Source organism: Protobothrops mucrosquamatus, unplaced genomic scaffold, assembly GCF_001527695.2.
Source record: "Protobothrops mucrosquamatus isolate PMUCROS unplaced genomic scaffold, P.Mucros_1.0 scaffold1482, whole genome shotgun sequence".
NCBI lineage: Eukaryota > Metazoa > Chordata > Lepidosauria > Squamata > Viperidae > Protobothrops > Protobothrops mucrosquamatus.
This window is the reverse complement of record NW_015387659.1, coordinates 354,534-373,208: the sequence shown is the minus strand read 5'-3', so window position 1 is coordinate 373,208 and position 18,675 is coordinate 354,534. Positions and strand designations below refer to the sequence as shown.

General features: G+C 38.2%; 1 protein-coding gene across 1 annotated transcript in view; it reads right to left on the bottom strand.

Moving 5' to 3' along the window:
- The window catches only part of SERPINI1 (serpin family I member 1), a 43,770-nt gene that overhangs the window by 18,568 nt on the left and 6,527 nt on the right, over nt 1–18,675 (bottom strand). Inside the window, exons 3-5 of the mRNA XM_015822163.1 lie at nt 14,616–14,810; nt 12,287–12,491; nt 1,858–1,955 (exon numbers count right to left, since the gene is read on the bottom strand). Of these exons, the coding sequence (XP_015677649.1) occupies nt 1,858–1,955; nt 12,287–12,491; nt 14,616–14,810 (498 nt within the window). The remainder of the gene's footprint in view (nt 1–1,857; nt 1,956–12,286; nt 12,492–14,615; nt 14,811–18,675) is intronic.

The window sequence follows — 18,675 nt, the reverse complement described above, 5'->3', positions numbered from 1 at the left end:
ATTAAAAACAGACTTTCAACATTAAACTAGAGGGGACAAGGAAAGATATTTTAATCAAGAACATTAACAAATGAAGCAATGCAGCTAAGTTTGTTATGGTCATAGAGTACAGTAAAATACTGAAACCAGCCATGAAAGCTGGCTAGGTGACTTTGGGCCAATCATCAGGAGACTGTGAATTCTAGTCCCACCTTAGCTATGAAAACCAGCTGGATAACTTTAGGCCAGTCACTCTTTCTCTCTCAGGCCAACTCACCTCATAGAGTCATTATTGTGGGAAAAATGGGAGGAGGAAGGTGTGTTGGATATATCTGCCACCTTAAGTTGTTCATAAAAATAATAAACATGGGTTATAAAAATGATAAATAGAAATAAAATAAAATATACAGAATTTTTTGATTTTCCTTTCTGTGACAGACTTTCCTTTCTGTGAAGGGCATTCAAATGAGTTAAGAATAACACTCTTCTGAATATTGGAACTGTAGTTTGATGTGGTGTTTAATTTTACAAAAAAAAAAGTATTTGCAAGTCGGTCTCTAGGAAGGGAGGACTGTACTAGTTGTCTAAGTGTGCATTTGGTTTTCTCATATCCCAGAATCAATATCATTTCACTAGAAAGCCATCAAAATGCAATTTCTTGGCAAGTTATTTTTTTTCAGCTACAATTAAGAGGATGAGCTAGCATTAAGGAGGCCAATCTAACTTGGCCAAAGAATATCCATAGCCAGTATGGAAAGATGCTCAGCCTGAGCTTGCTCAATTTTGGTGATATTTATTTCCTGAAACAAAGCAAGTACCTTGAAATATATTTTGTAGGAATTTGGATCCTATAATACCTTTCTAACGCAGCCATGTGATTATGAAGGCCAAACTGAACCCTATATAATAAGTAGTTGTGCAGTAGTTGCATTTATTTTTAACACAGAAGATATCAAGTGCTACAATAAAAACTGTCTGGAGAAACAGAATGGTTCATAACTGGAAAAAAGAATGAGATTAAAAATGTATTCTGTCTCATACCTACTTAACTTGTGCATGAGATATATTAAAAGCACGGTAGCATTTGAAGGGATGACAGCTGGAATCAAAATTAATACTAAGAATTAACAGCACTTACAAAATTAACACTAATGCTTTAAGTTATGCAGACACTTCCATTTCATTAGCTCAAATAATGAAGACTTAGAAAAGCTCATTATGAAAGTAAAAATGGAAAATGAAAAATCTGGGTTAAGGTTAAATATTAAGAAGGCAAGGAAGTATCAGTTAGCGTGCTTATTGAATTCATAATCTATAGAGGAGAAATTACAGTGCAGATAGCTTTAATTTTCTTGGGCTCATCTGTGGTTAAAAATGGACTGTGTGCTGCAGGAAGAAAGAGAAGACTAATCCTAGAGAGGAAGGAAATGATTCATTTAGACCTGACATGTCAAACTCGTCCACAAGTCATAAAAGGGCCAAGTTTGAAGACCCCTGCTCTAGAGACCACCAGAATAGGAAAAGATGGTAGATATCTTCAGTGGTGAGATTCAAGTATGTGAACAACCAGTTCTCTCTATGGATGCTGCTTCCAGAAGTCCATTCTGGGCCTGGGCAACAAAAAAATAGCTACCGGTTCTACCGAATTGGCTGAATCCCACCACTGGATGTCTTGTAGGACAGCCTAGGCCAGGCCAAATATTGCTTTTTTTCCCGACCTGTGCCTCAGTATTCTCTCATTGGAGAATATTGGGTTAGAAATTTAATTAATTAACTAAAACATCTGTGGGCCAGGTTTTTCTTGGCCACGTTTTAAAATTATCCTGGAAGAAAATGAATGCAGTGCTGCAATAACCTAAATCACAGAAAGCCGCTTACCAGACATTGCAGTGAGATCAGCACTTTGGCTGAATACTTCTGTAATTCCAACCCCTTTCAAAGCATCCTTCAGATCAATTTCCTGTTCTATTGTGAACCTAGAGGGAGAGAGGGAGAGAAAAAAATGAAAGTCTTAACTCCCTTTGCTCTAAAAGAGAAGTAAAGATGCAAATTGTTGGTAGAAAAACGGGGGGGGGGGGAGAATATAATATAATAACTGCCTACAAGGCATTCAGGTAGCTCAGCAGGAGAAAACACATTACAAAGAGAGAGAGATACTCAGAGAGACAATGCATTGAACTGACATTCATCACTAGCTTATTCCTGGTTATTGTCTTGTTTGCAGTAATACCCTGAGACTAATTGTTTTGCAGTCATACAACATCACCCTTGCAAAGGACTTTGAGTCAATAGAAATTTGGGGAGGGGAGCCTGTGTATACAAAGCAAAATGAAATGCAGTCAGTTTTAAATAGCATCATGAACCTGCATAACAGAACATGGGGGAAAAATACAACAAAGCAGTTACAAACAGAGCAAAAAAACAGAGAAGATAAATAAACAAGAGCCTTGTTTTTAAAAACTGCATCACTACTGTATGCAGCAAACAGCCAAACCTGGCACAATCTCTTGCTGTTTTCAACTCGCCAACCTGAAGGAAGGAAGGAAGGAAGGAAGGAAGGAAGGAAGGAAGGAAGGAAGGAAGGAAGGAAGGAAGGAAGGAAGGAAGGAAGGAAGGAAGGAAGGAAGGAAGGAAATTAGTTTGCAAACTTTAAGCTTAATATACCAAGCATTCTGAAACTGATTGTCAACTAACCATAAATTTGGAACAATATCCCTCCCCCAGAATATGATCTCAGAACTAAATCTTGCTTGTTCTCAGGGAATTCACAGAATTCTCTGTGAGAAACTCACAGAACTCAAAATAGCAAGAATGTTCTGTTGCAACAAAATAAAAAAAAACATTTTGAATATTCTATTAATGGCAATTCTTTATGTGCTCCTCATTCCCTTGTTTTTTCATATCAAAGCAGCAAGAGTAGATGGGATGGCAATCCATGCTAACTACTACCAGCCAGCCAACTTTGCAGAAAGATTAGCCAAGGGGATGTTTCATTTTTCTTTCTTTCTGAAAGCGTACATATTTTTACATGGACTCTGAAGCTCCCTATCTACAAATAAGCAAAAGCTCATTCATGTAGTACATGTATGCTCCCAGCAAACCAACCACAGCAAACAAACTCTTTCAGGCAGTCAAACAGAAATTTGTCAGTTTCATAGCAGCAGTCCAGTTGCAGGCTTCTGACGCTACTCTTAAGTCTCCACAAGTTCTTATTAATAGCAGAGTTGGATCCAGAAAACTTCCTTCTCTGGCTGGCTGAGGAATTATGGGAATTGAAGTCCACAAGTCTTAAAGCGGCCAAGTTTGGAGACCCCTGTTGTATAGCCTTTCAAAGGAAGCTGGCGAGGACATAATGTATCTCAGTCCTAAACTCATGGTATAGGACAGGGATCTGCAACCTTGACAACTTTAAGATTTGTGGACTTCAGCTCCCAGAATTCCTCAGCCAGCTGACGTCCACAAGTCTTAAAGTTGTCAAGGTTGCAGACCCCTGGTATAGGAGAACACTTCCTTCTAGTCCCCCAGCAGCACAAAATATTTAAGAGGGATGAATTTTGCATTTCAGCAGGATTTGAGGAACTACAGGCTCATTTCTGCTTTAGGAATCCTGATTTCAGCTAGTCTGTTTTCCCCATTCTAAATTTGCTCACAATAGCACACTGGTAGAAGTACACTTGAGGCATGCCATCCTATTCCTATAATTGTAATGTTATTACTAGCTAATATGTTATTCTAATATATGTTTGCATTCGTTGTTGCCTTTAGATAAACGAAGGGGATTACATGGACAAATAAATGTATGGAAACCCTGTAACTCTCAGCCGTACTAGGTAGACCAGACTAAGAAATCAACTCCCCAGGAAGGTTAACACCACTTTTATTGAGATTGCCTAGGACAGAATGTTGAAAGCCCAATTGTGTTATATCTCCTCCCCTTCTTATAATAACTTCAGACAACTGGAGAAGTGTCTGTTTGAGCTACTTCAGACCATTATTTGAATGTTTTCAACTCACAACATGTTTTTCCCCTTTTTGCCTTGGCAACACAGTTTGCATATTTCTATCGAGGTCATCTTCTTTACTCTCTACATCAGGGCCCGGTTTCATCAGGGCCGCGCCCACCCCATTCCCTGCAATGCAAAAAGAGTTGCGATACGTCGCAACACGTCCTGTGACGTGGAGAGTTTTACACCCGTGCTCTACATCAACTACCCAAAAGAACCCTTGATAGGAAAGGATTAAGCGGGGCCGAAAATTGACACCACCATCCACAACAAGGCTGTCATTAGTGGCCTTTTCTTTGGTGTTCTGTGCATGCATGTTATAGGATTTGAGCAAATACATTAAAAGCCTACATACCTATTTTGCTTATTACCCCAACAAACAAAGTGGACAAAAGCCCCTCATGCTGTGCAATTTTGGGAATGCAATTGTGAAGCAGAACTCTGTGGGAAACATAACAGGGACTGGAAATTGCACGCAGGTAATCCTTGACCTACAACCATTTTGCTTATCAACCATTTGAAGTTACAGCAGCACTGAAAAATGTGACTTACAACCTGTCCTTCCATTTATGGCCATTCCCTCAGTCATGTGATCAAAATTTAGACGCTTGGCAACTGGCGTGTATTTACCCAGTGGAAGCGTCTTGCAGACACGTGATCGCCATTGGTGATCTTCCCACTTGGCTTCTGACAATCAAAGTCAATGAAGGAAGCCAGATTCACTTAATGACTGTATCATTCACTTAACTGCAGTGATTCGCTTAACAACTGTGGCAAAGTAGTTGATAAAATGAAGTGCGACTCGCTTAACAATTGTCTTGCTTAGCAATGGAAATTCTGACCCCAATTGTGGTTGTAAATCAAAGATAACCTATACACACTGTTTTCTAGTTGCCCACATTCTTTCACTGCAGTTTGACAATACTTCATCCACAGAACTGAGTGGTGCCTCCTGAGAAATAAACCGTTTTCTACTCATATTGAACCAAGTCCAGTTTTGTCCCATCTCATTTCCTCTTCTATTGGTTTGCAAGGCACAACTGAAACTGTGAAACTTGCTAAGTTGCTATGACAGTAAAACAAAGCATTTTAGATTTCTATGACAGTTTATGATTTTGTTATGTGCTCAGGAGAGAGATAATAACTTTTGGCACCGGCTGGCATGTCCTTGGAGCCTGCCAGTTACAGCATGGAGGAAAAGACAATATACGGGAGATTTATTTGATCCAAGTAGAAATCTTTCTTATTGTCACCTCCAATTTTCTGGTTGAAAAGTTGATTCTGCCACTTAACTTGAGGGAGGAAAAAAACAAAAATAAACCAGGAATGTCAGTGAACTTTGTCAGATATTCTTTTTAAAGAACACATTACACAATAGTGACCTTACAGATCAGTATCTACAATAATATTCAGATGGAATAATATTTAGAGTTACATTTTTGGTGCGGTCCACTACAGATGTGTTTGGGTGACAACTTATAGAAAGGATTGAACAAACTGAGCAAATTTTATATTACTGGAGCTTTGCCTCTGACTCAGGGACCTTGGTTCTGTAGTATGAGGAAGTGTAAAAACCCCTATTTTTTGAACCCAGGGCATTTGAGTAGCTGGGAGGTGGGACATAAACACTATTTTGAAAAAGCAAAGACCTGTAGGCAGTGGGGATCCAGCCATTCCACACTCGTATGTGGCCCCAGAATTATTTGCATAAGTAGTCCTCGACTTACAACTATTCATTTAATAATCATTCGATGTTACAATGGCACTGAAAAAAGTGACTGATCCTCACACCTGTCACAGCATCCCCAAAGTCACCTGATCAAAATTTGGCTGCTTGGCAACTGGCATGTATTTATGACAGTTGCAATATCCCAGGGTCATGTGACTTACCCAGCTGGCTTCCGACAAACAAAGTCAATGGGAAAACTGGATTCGCTTAACGATTGTGGATTCACTTAACAATTGCAGTAATTCACTTAACAACCAGGGCAAAAAAGATTGTAAAAATCAGATGTGACTAACCTCTTGCTTAGGAATAGAAATTCTGTTTCCAGTTTTTGTAAGTCAAGGACAACCTGTATTTTCCTATAATGGGTGGGTGGGTTTTTTCCTTTAACCCAATTAAACTATCTGGGAGGCTACCCTGCAGAAAACAGGGTAGCCTCCCTGTCTCAAAATCACAAGAAAATCGAACACTGATTGGCAGCAATTCTGGATGGAAAAGATCCCATCACCTAAAAAGTAGAATTTGGAGTCTTCCTACAGCTTGGTGGTTCATCCCTGCCCTAATGACTGTCCTCACTGAGGAATTGGTTCTCTTCATGCATGCTTCTCCTCATTCAAGAATTTGTCTATCGGTCCGAGTAGACTGCAATCTTACAGCAGGATATAAGATTGGGAGCTGGTTTTTATACCCAGGCAATTCTTTTTCCCTACCAGACTTTGTTAAAGCTTTCCATAAATATTAATGAGCGAAGCAGAGACGAGAACAGATAAACTTGATGCCATTTCTCACCAGTGTTATTTTCATAATAGGGACAAAAGAGGCAGCTAATGTAATAAGCTTGGGGTGCAGTTCTCCAATTATTAAATTCCAGAGATTAATTACAGGCCTCAAGCTTGAATTTCTCTGAGGACTTGCAAGCAGGTCTGCTGAATGTTATCAATGGGCTCCATAAATATTTTGTAAATATTTTGTTATCTCTCTATGTATATTTTTAAAAAGTATGTGTGTTTCTCTCTCTCTCTCTCTCTGTGTGTGTGTGTGTGTGTGTGTGTGAGAGAGAGAGAGAGAGAGAGAGAGAGAGAGGGAGAGGGAGAGAGAACCACAGGAGAGAAATTAGGGAAATGTCATTTGTGGCTTGCAGGTCCAATAGTAGAAAAAAAAAGTTAAAACTTTCATTCCTTTGAAAAACGCCATTCAATTATAAAATAAGTGTTTTTAAAACTTCTACATTTGTAAAAAGGGCTGAATGACTAAGCCAAACCGAGTTAATCACAAAATTTCAAATTTTCTGTCTATAGTACTATCTGTGTCCAACTGAAACTGCAGTTTGCTTGTCTTAATAGCAAAGTGAAAAAACAATAAAAGAGCGCAAATTGTTCAAATTATATTTGGTTTTGTTCTTGAAGCATTATTTCTGAGCCAAAGCAATCAACATTTTAAATCTATTTTGGCATAGCAAGGAAACAGACCATGAAACTAATTTGCAAAACCATCTTCTAAACACAGTTTAGCCGAAGAATATAAAAGGCATGCCAACTAAGAACAGTAACCAAGTTTCTCCGTGAAACCTTTCCCTCTACTGCTGTCTTGGCATTTGCAAAAGAGATGTGGGATCGTTTCCTTGTTAGCAGTAACAAGGGCTGCAAATCTTTCCGTCAAGCAAATCCTTACAAAGCCACTGCATTTTCTAGGCATTTCAAACACACAGTTTTATCCTCCTACTTAACCCTACCGAAATGTAGGCAACAGTTAGGTTATTCCTTTTAGGACAAGCAATATTATGTAAATAAATTTGCATAATGGAGACAAGAAGTAATAAAAAAAACCCCTCAAAGTCATGAAGTAAGAGAAAAAGAAATCTACATCTAGTTTGCATCAAGGCTTGCTACTCCTGTCCACATTTTTTCTGTCCTTTCAGATCATGCTCATTTCTGTTACGCTCATACATTGATTCAAGCGCCACTTTTTGTTCTTAAATGTCTCAGTTCTTTTCCAGGGTTTCATTACGGTAACTTCATCCAATAATTTAATTTATATACAGGTACGCCTCGACTTACAACCATTCATTTAGTGACCATTCAAAGTTGCAATGGCACTGAAAAAAAGTGACTTGTGACCATTTTTCACACTTAACAACCGTTGCAGCACCCCCATGGTCATGTGATCAAAATTCGGACCCTTGGCAACTGGTATGAACTTAAGACGGTTGCGGTGTCCCGGGGTCATGTGATCACCTTTTGCGATCTTCTGATAAGCAAAGTCAATGGGAAAGCCAGATTCACTTAACAACTGAGTTAGTAACTTAATAGCTGCAGTGATTCACTTAACAACTGTGGCAAGAAAGGTTTTAAAACTGGGCAAAACTCACTTAACAACTATCTTGCTTAGCAACGGAAATTTTGGGCTCAGTTGTGCTTGTACGTTGAGGACTATCTGTAATTTATTTTATATTTAATAAATAAAATTTAATAAATAAAATAAAAATAAATATAATTTATAATATAAATTATATAAAAATTGCTCTTTGCTCTTCCTTCATAGATCTGTTTTGCAATTCAATGTTTTTTTAATTATTTCATTTATTTAAATGATTTATATCGTCGCTCCTCTCACAGCAGTGACTTTATGTGACCATACTATCTCAGTATAGTTATTTTTGTACTGGTCATTCATTGTTGTATTCAATCCGTGTTCATTAATTATCTAGTCATGCTTCGTTCATCTACTTCTTGCATTAGCTTTTATCAGGATTTATTCGTCTTAAAATATCTCATCCGTTTCCTCATATTTAGTAAGCATTCTACCGAGGAACACAAATTCCACATTTTGTACTTGCTCTATTTTTTTCACCATTTATGCTTAAGTTGCAATTGTTCATTCCATTTATCTTGTTAAATATTCTTGTCTTAATTTTTGATACATTAATTTTGAAATCTATATACCTGCTTACTGTGTGTTTAATTAACTTTTACTTTTTCCAAGATGAGATAAAGTCCTAAAATCCTATAAATGTGGGCTTTTCTTAACATTTCATCTCTGTGGCTGGCACGGGAAATGAGTGAGGGAGAAATGAAACATAAATAGAATATGGGTAAAAATCTACTCCCAACAAACTTATTTTCTGTGGTGCTAAGTATAGCCATGCAATCTGATTTCAGGGTTTCAGAGGTTAAAACTAGATTATATTTTTGAATCATATGGATTACTGAAACAATTCCAAAAGATAATCATTTATGCCACAGTAGCAAATGCTATGGAAAGCTCAACATAAGGGCATAGCACAGCACTGACAAATGTTTGTAGAGGTTGAAAAATATTTAGAGAATAAACCCAAGGAAAATTGTTAATGGAAAAATAGCCTAATGAGAATGCTCACTGTTCACATCTTCCCAGGTGGGAGACAGAAAAATGCCAATAAAGAGGGAATATAATGAAGCACCCTAAATAAAAGGAGCATACTGTAATGTTTGTGTGCTATTGTACAAACAGTAGAGACAGGTAAGTAGTAAACATTTCTCAGTTTTCCAAATATATTTGAATCCCACAGAAGAATTTCAAATATATTTGAATCCCACAGAAGAATTTAAGTGGAGGAAAAGAGGGCTATTTGTCATATAATAGTACAAAACTTACTTGTTCTTACCCCAAATAATACATGCTAAAAAAAGTCATTATTTGGAAATCTTGTGATTCTCCTTTAATGCAGTGATAAGGACAAAACAGGTCAGATTGGTTCAGATAGACTGTGCAACATTTTGGATTAGAAGAGAGAAATCAGATTTGAAGTACAGGTGCAAAGGGCATATGTTTGGGCCTAGGAAAAAGATACAGCTGCTTTAAGAAACTTCCATGGCTGATGCTACATCTGGGCCTAAACATGTTCCAAATCAGATTTCTTCCTTTGAACCTAAAGCAGTGTTTCTCAACCTTGACAATTTTAAGGCACGTGGACTTCAACTCCCAGAATTCCACATCCAGCATTGCTGGCTGTGGAATTCTGGGAGTTGAAGTCCACATGCCTTAAAATTGTCAAGGTTGAGAAACACTGACCTAAAGGCTTTGTAGCCCAGAAAAACAGAATAAAGCCACACATGTTGGCAACCAACTGAAACAACCATCTGAATGAATTTTCATACAAATATCCTTGCCTCTTAAGCACCATTAACTCAAGCATACTGTGTAACCAGGGAGTATTCAACAGGAGGGTGTTTATTTTGAAGAGATATGCACTGTTTCAAAAACTTGATAAATTAGAAGCAAGAAGGCATTCTAATTAGAATTTAAATGAAACATGTTAGCATTCAATAACTTTAAAATGCAATGCTTTTTCAAGCAAGGTTTCATTAGGATGGCTCATAATGGAGAAAATTAAAGTTATCTGACAGCATACTTTGTATATTCCAAAGATAGTGAAATATACATACAAAGATAGCAGAATGTGTAAGGCTTGCCTTCAGAAGTTGTGGGTGCTCCATCACTGGAGGTTTTTAACAAGAGATTGGACAACCATTTGTCTGAAATGGCATAGGGTTGGATTAGAAGACCTCTTTCCAACTATGGTATTCTGTTATTGGGCCCATTTCTCATTTGCAGCTTTAATAGGTTTTCCCAAAGTGGCATTAAGCCTTAAAATGAAACTAAGCAACTTAGCAGATATACAGAAAAATAAAATCAGCATAGAGCACCACTTACTCCCTTACACATTGTCAATAATTTTTAAAAAGCATAGGCTCTCTAATCTCTCTAGCACTGTGTTTCCTATCCTTAACTTATGTGTGGACTTCAACTCCCAGAATTCCCTAGCTAACTTATTGGCTGGGGAACTCTGGGGACTGAAGTCCACACACCTTAAAGATGCTGAGATTGAAAAAAAACACTGCTCTAGCAAAACATAGGTTCAAGTGAACATAACCACTTTAAAGAAAGTTGGATGCAATGAAAAGAAAAACACATGGAATGGGAGAATGCATTAACAAGTGTAACATTTTAGACCTGTCTCTCTAAAGTCAGGTTGTCCATTATCAGAATTGCCAGCCATGTCAGCATAGAAACAGAGGTTGCCAATTAGACACAGGGTTAGGAGAAAGGCATCTTAAAATGTTATTCATGGAGGAAAATGAGAAAAAAAGAGAACACTGAGGAGATATAAGCTAGTTTTTGGTTGGGGAAAGCAAGAACATCTGAATGCCTTTAAGTAAAGGCATTTTCTCATATCCAGCCTCAAAATATTCTGCAGAGGAAACTGAAAAGCAAGGGCAACATATATTAGGACAACTCTGACTACAGAAGAGAAGATGGGTTCCATGTGGATGTAAAGCTGTCTTCAACAGCTTACTTTCAAAAAAAGCCTAAAGCAAAGCTCCTTCTTTTCTTTACATGAACCTCAAATTCCTTTAAAGAGTCAAGGGACCATCCAGCCTGGTGTACAGTAGGGATGTGAGTCTTAAGTTGATCCACCCCGCCATCCGCATTTAAACAAACAGAAGTCTTATCATCTCTTTGCATCATTCTTTTTGAATTGTATAAGACTTTCTCAAACCATGCACTTTTGAAAACAAACTGTGATAGACTATTATGTTAAGCCTCTTATTTTTAACTCTATTGTTTCCACCCTATCAAAATCAAAGGACAGAGAACTTGAAAGCTTTCACCAGGCAGTCTTGCAGATCCCTGTCAGATTCCATCTCAGCTATGAAAAACAGTTGGGGAGATCAGCAAAGGAGATGGAAAAAATGATTAATGAAATCTTTAGCTAAAGAATGTCTTCCATTTTGTGAACACATTTCATTAATGTGTTTCTTGTCTACTGAGTTTTTACATACAAACTGTTAAGTTGCTTTACTCATGCGCTCATTATTTTTATTAGCTCCTTCAAGTACTTTTTAGTAGAAAAGAAGGACATAAACATTAGTTAAATCAAATAAATATTGCCCAAATATCTCATAAATCCTCACATCTACTCTCCACTGAATAACATTTCCATTTTACACATGAGGAACTGAGTTAAATCTTTCTGCTTATCTTACAAAGGCTGCAGAACTACTGTATCTCAGAATAATAAATACTGAGCACACTGGAACATCAGAAGCTTACGGTCTTTCCTTTTAATGGCTGAAAAGTCACCAAACTGCATAATAAGACTTGAAACAGGTTTAACAAAAGATTCTCTCACATACTCTTCTCCAATTCATCTAATTCACTGGATCTATCACTGAATTCTAGGAAACACAGTAAATCTTGTCCCTTGTGACATGTATGATAAAAGCATCAACTTTACACCGTCACCTCACTCTATATAACTCTAAATATCTACTCTAACTTTTGCCTTTCAAACAAGTGTTCTCTTAATGCAGGGGTGTCAAGTTGCCAGCCCATGCTGAGGCCGCGCCCACCCCAGCTCCGCCAATGCAAAAAAAGTCGCGATACGTCACAACACATCACATGACGCGGTGAGTTTGACACCCATGCCTTAATGGATCAAATATTTCTCATTCTCTTTTTCTCTGCCTTCATTCTTTAACTCCCTCCCTAGTAGTCCAAACTAACTGGTTTTTCAGAAGAAGAAATGGATTCCCACCTTGGAAGATACACCTCAACCTTCTGTTTCTTCATAGAGGTTGCCCATTCCTCAATCAGCTGGGCTTTGACCAAAGGCTCCAGTGTGGCTAGGGGTACTTCCTGCCTGGAGAGAACAATCATCATGCTGAACTCATCTCCCTCATACGGTATTTCCAAGACTTGATAAATGCCTCCTGCTTCATTGGATCCATCACTGAATTCCCCTAAAAAACAAACAAACCAAAAGAGTTGGATTCTTTCATCCAGGTGGAGAATATTCCTCCATTGTTATTATTTTTTTGGTAAAAAAAAAGATAAAATAGGGCATTGTCACTTTTTAGTTGGTTTGTGCTTTGGGCATGCATAGCTTATCATTATAGATGTCATGGAATGCAGTAAGGAGGTGAATTCCCAGGAGAGAGGGGGTGCATTCAATCAGAATGCACCTGTAAACAGCTAGAGTAAGCAAATTTATTGTCTATCTATGTTACAGGAATCTCCGCAGGCTGCTTGCCTTCCCCTGGGAACAACTGCAGTAGATAAGGCTTCATGGATCTTCACTCTCTGTGCAATGATTCCCAGCATCTCCAGATATTTTGTGTGGGAGAAAGAAGGTGAAGATAGCCCTCACTAACAGTTTACAAAGTGTATGTAGATGCAGATAGTGGCATACTCCCTGGCAAGATTTTGTCTATAGGTGTTAAACAATAAAGATCTAACTTGGAAGAATTGCCACATGTCATTCTTGGTTTGGGGCCTGACACATGTTTAAACATGAAAGCTGGATCCAAACTGAATCCCAAATCATGAATGTGCAATGTGGTTTGATGTTTCAAATGCACAGGAAAGAAATTATGTTGTGGGGTTTTTTTGCCAATTTTTGTTTCTCTATAAACTGAACTTTATAACTTTGTGAGTTGATCCCCATAATCTAAACATTCAGGCATTAGTAAAGTAACACTTAATGCAAACAATGGTTTGCTAATTGCCTTCAAATGGCTGTTTCAAATCATAACAAGTCAACCAGTTTATAACAAGTTTGGCTTCAGATAATGAAGAAAAACATTTCATGTCTAAATCCAGCTAAAATGTTTCCTTTTGTGTCTCAAAGCATTTGAATTTTAAAATGATATGTACAGTAGATGAAAAATAGAAGCCCATTTCTGAAACCAAACATATTTGGCCCTTGCTAATCCAGGATGAGAGGCTACTTGGAATTATTGCTATACATTGGCTGGATTATAAACAGACATCCAAAATAATGTGAATAATCTACAAGGCTGAATTGGAAAGGAGTCACTGGACAGTCAAGAACCTCGTTAACCAGTTATTAATTTAGGGCTGTATACAGTATGTGGGAACATATGGTATATCATCAAATGTGAATTTGGAGCTACCTCTCAACTGTCAAGCCTATTCCAAACAAGGAAAAAGAACATGCCCTTTGCAGCTGTGAAATATTCAACAATATTTTAATTTGTTTTTCCCCTGTCTGAAACAAGGAGTAATAGCCAAAGCATTAGAATTTTACAAGGAAAAAGGGTATAACATGATTGATGCAAAAGGGTGCAGGAAATAGGGAATTCTTCTTCACCACAAAGATTTCAGCTCCAACAGACATTGAATATCACACAGTCTACTTGCAATAAGCAATATTTTTGTAGGGTTTTGAGGCTTCATAAACATGAAAAAATTGACATAATTGCTATCAATCTTTCAGGGTAAAACTCAGTATTCATATACAGTGGTACCTTAGTAACTCAACTGCTTTGAAACTCATCGAATTTAGTATCTAATGCCTTTTTGATGTGAAAATTTTGTGCCGGTACTCATCATTTGTTTGGTACACAACACACAAGCTAGAACATGTCGGAGTCCACTGCCTTGTGATTCACTACATTATTCCTTATGAGAAAAATCTGTTTGGTATTAATTGCATCTGCCGGAACCAATTAATGATGATTACCAAGATATCACTGTACTATCAAATTGTAAGGGAAGGATTAAAATGGAAAGTTACGTTTGTTTTGCAGGAAAGGTGAAAATCAAGTTACAATGCTTAACACCCTTTATGACAATCATAATTCTGGGCTCAATTATGGTCATAAGTTAAGGACTACCTGTATTATAATCCATAAATAAAACAGATATCAGAGCCAGCAACTACTGAACTTCATGGAAGTTTCTTTGGGGCATTATAACAACAGACATTGTTTAAGATACTATTGACAGACTGTGTGATTTGACACCAGGACTGAAGAAGCAAAAGATGCTGTATAGACTTTATAAAGAAAGATCTAGTTTGCAATAAGAAGGGTAGAAAGAAAATGAACATTTTTGTTCCTTACCATAATAAAATTCTCCTTGCTGATACATCATGGGAATTTGTACTTCACTTTCATCATCCTTCGTAAAGGAGAAGGTCCTCGTGTTCTCCGGTCTGAACTGAGACTTCCAGTTTCCCTTAAAGTAGATTGCATTGACAATAGCCAGGTGAGTGAGAGCACTGAAATCCCTTGCTGAGACAAAATCTTTGATCATATCTGTCAGATGAAAAGAGAGAAGAAGAACATCAATCAGTAGATCTAAATGAGCATTTAAAATCAAAACTTCACCAACTTGCTCAATGAAAATGAGCAAGCAAGCAAGCAATTAAAATAATTTCTAAATAAAATATTTTATGCCCACTTTAAACTACTACTTGGGCAAAGAAGTCACCAAAAGTTTTAAACACAAGCAACCTACACCATTTAAGTATGATTAATTCATTCTAAATTTATATCACTTTTCCTCCAGAGCTCAAATGACAGGCATCTGTACTGCATCTTCCAGTTTTAACCATTCAGCCATATCTTTGTGAAATTGATTGGGTTGAGGTAGTGATTGGCTATTACCCTTCCTTCCTTGCTTCCTTCCTTCCTTCCTTCCTTCCTTCCTTCCTTCCTTGCTTCCTTGCTTCCTTGCTTCCTCCCTCCCTCCCTCCCTCCTATAGATATGAATTTGTATATCCATGACTGAATACTCAGTACCCATATGGATTCAATACTGATTGAATACTCAATCAGTCGCTACACTACACTGGCTTTCTGTCCCAAAACACTGACATGAAAACAGTATTATAAAGTTTTGCTAACTTAATCAACTAAATCTAACTGCAGCTCTGGAGAAGCAAAGTGTCAATGGATACAAAGCGGATTAACTTGCCACTGCTAGGATAACTGATAGCTGGAACATGGGATAGACTTTGTAACCTTCCTGTATTCCTTTCCCAATGATCAACAGTGAACCCAAAAGGAATTGGGTGAGACAAGACAATCTAAAAGGTTCCTGCTGGCCTTACAAACGAATGCCGCTTCTCATTCTGAGCATTGCTTCTAGGAAAAAAAGTCTGTTTAGTAATTCAGTGGAGGAAACTGTCAAGAGCCTTTGAGATCTGCCTTTGGAGCTTTGTCCATCAGTCCAGGACCTGATTGTTAGCTTGTTTGGTCATTTCTTTTTGCACTTGACTCCCATCAAGCTGTGACAGTAGACTGGATCTCTAAGTCCCTTTTGCTCAGAAGACACTGTTGCATTGAGTTTTTCTCCTGTGAAGTTGCTGTTCTGTGGGGAAAGATTAACGAATGCAGGGTGCAGGATAACAACAGGCAGTTCTATATTTGAAAGAGAAAGACATGGCCTTTGAAAGCCATGTGTTTTTGTCTCTAGGGTCTCTTCACAATATTAAGAAAAGCAGAGTATGGAGTAACTTTCCCGTTACTTCTTCCAATTCTCATGAGCGCGCGCATCTGTAGATGTATCAGAGCACAAATTTAAGAATTGTATAGTTATTTACAGCTTTACAACTCCATAGGTAGGGTTCGCAAAAAGATATTTTTTTTGTCATTTTTTTTTTTGGCTCTCTAGCAGTTGTCAGGATTTTTGCAGAACAAATCTGCCAGCTCGGAAACTCCTAGATTTCCTGCTCATAACTCCTCTTCCTGCTTTGCATCAAAGGAGATGAGATAGGGGGTTTCAAAAGCTTCAAATCCACTCTTTCACCACTAAGAGAAAATTTCCTGTATTGTCAACACAACTGCATATGAAATATAGAAGCATAAGTATAAGCACCTGCCTACAAAAATCTCACACCAATAGAGGAGAATATTTGTAGCTCAGAGTTGAAATGAGGGGTTTAGCACTAATGATGTTACCTAGTTTAGGTAATGAAACATCTGCAAGAAAACTGGGCACTATCTAACAAAATGAAATTTAATAGTGAAAAAAGTAAGGTTCTACATTTAGGCAAGAAAAACCAAATGCACAGGTATAGTATTAGGCCAGTCCCCCAGCTTGCGGGACTGGCCTAAGGGATTTTAAAGGGGTTTTAATTACTTTTAATCAGATTAGTTTAAATATTTCTTTTTAATCACTTTTAATAGGTGTATTATATGTTTGTATTTTATCCAATTGTTAGCCGCCCTGAGTCCGCAAGGAGAAGGGCGGGATATAAATGTAATTAAATAAATAAATAGTATAGGGGGTACCTTGCTCAATAGTAGTAACTGTGAGAGGGATCTCGGAGTCTTAGTGGACAATCACTTAAATATGAGCTAGCAGTGTGCTGCAGCTGCCAAAAAAGCCAACACAGTGCTAGGCTGCATTAACAGAGGGATAGAATCAAGATCATGTGAAGTATTAATACCACTTTACAATGCCTTAGTAAGGCCACACTTGGAATACTTCATCCAGTTTTGGTCACCACGATGTAAAAAAGATGTTGAGACTCTAGAAAGAGTACAGAGAAGAGCAACAAAGATGATTAGGGGACTGGAGGCTAAAACATATAAGGAACGGTTTCTGGAATTGGGTATGTCTAGTTTAACGAAGAGAAGGACGAGGGGGGACATGATAGCAGTGTTCCAATATCTCAGGGGCTGCCACAAAGAAGAGGGAGTCAAGCTATTCTCCAAAGCGCCTGAAGGCAGGACAAGGAGCAACGGGTGGAAACTAATCAAGGAGAGAAGCAACCTAGAACTAAGGAGAAACTTCCTGACAGAACAATTAACCAGTGGAACAACCTGCCTCCAGAAGCGGTGAATGCTCCAACATTGGAAGTTTTTAAGAAGAGACTGGACAGCCATTTGTCCGAAATGGTATAGGGTTACCTGCCTGAGCAGGGGGTTGGACTAGATGACCTCCAAGGTCCCTTCCAACTTTATCATTATTATTATTATTATTATTACAACCAAGCTCAGAGAGCACCAAGAACCTCTCAAAACCTCATAGGAATACAGTAGTTTACTATGAAATGGAACTCACAGGGAGGAACTTTCTTAAGAGAATGAGCATACTGACTACATGGCCAGAAGTTACATTATACAGGTAGGCATCATGTTATGACTGTAATTGAGTTTAGCTATTACAATCATTAAGTTGTGATAGTCATAAAACAGGTCACCCTGTGACCAGGCCTAACTTGATCTTTTTCCACAGAGGTGATTAAATGAAAGCAACAGTTGTTCAGCAAACCCATTGTTTGCTATGGGCTGAGTTTTGCCGGAAACTGAGAGCAAATGCCAGTTTCTAGGAAAACACTGTAAATCATGGTCCCTTAACTGAGGGGGGCACTGCAATTGTCGCAAATGTGGGCCAGTTGCCAAAAGCCCAAAAAGTGGTAACAAGGCCATGTGGGGAGGGGGGGCAATCAAAACTGGATTGTTAAGTAGCTGTCATGGTTCTAACAGATGAAACTCTCCAAAAGAACTTCGAGGCATTGTTTACCTTAAAGAATCTTTTATTTGAGTAGCATAATATCGGCACTACATAATCGAAGCCAAAAACTGAATTCCCCTCCCCTGGGTACATAGTATCAAAGCACAATTCCCTCCTCCAATTAACAGTCATAAATCACATTCCCCAATTAGCTTGAAGCAGTGGGCTTCCTCTCTAGCTCTCCAGCCCACCAGTTCCTTATCAGCTCTGGACTCAATAACCTTGATTCTCATGCTAAGTTTAGTGTTTATGTCTAGCTGGACTCTCATTCACATCCCCCCCACCCTCCCAGCATCATCTAACTCTAAAAGCGAAAGGGAAAAAGATGGCTACATTTCCATCTGTTGTCAATGCAAAACATCCGATGCTAGCAGCGTTGACAGGAACCTTGGGGGGGGGGGCTCTGTTCTAACTTTGACTGTTCTTAAGTCAAGGAGACTGTAGAGACTGTCTATTCTAACCTGGCTGCTGATACAGTTATTATTTTCTCACTGTATCACATTTTATATATGGCTAAACAAAATCATATAGTTTGCTGCTAGTGAGATAGGAATTGCTTCGTATCTCTGGACCTAATAACCACGATAAACTTAATTTAAAAAGTGTTCAGGATCACCTCACATCCCATAATCTTAGCAAACTTTAATAGTGCGGAAG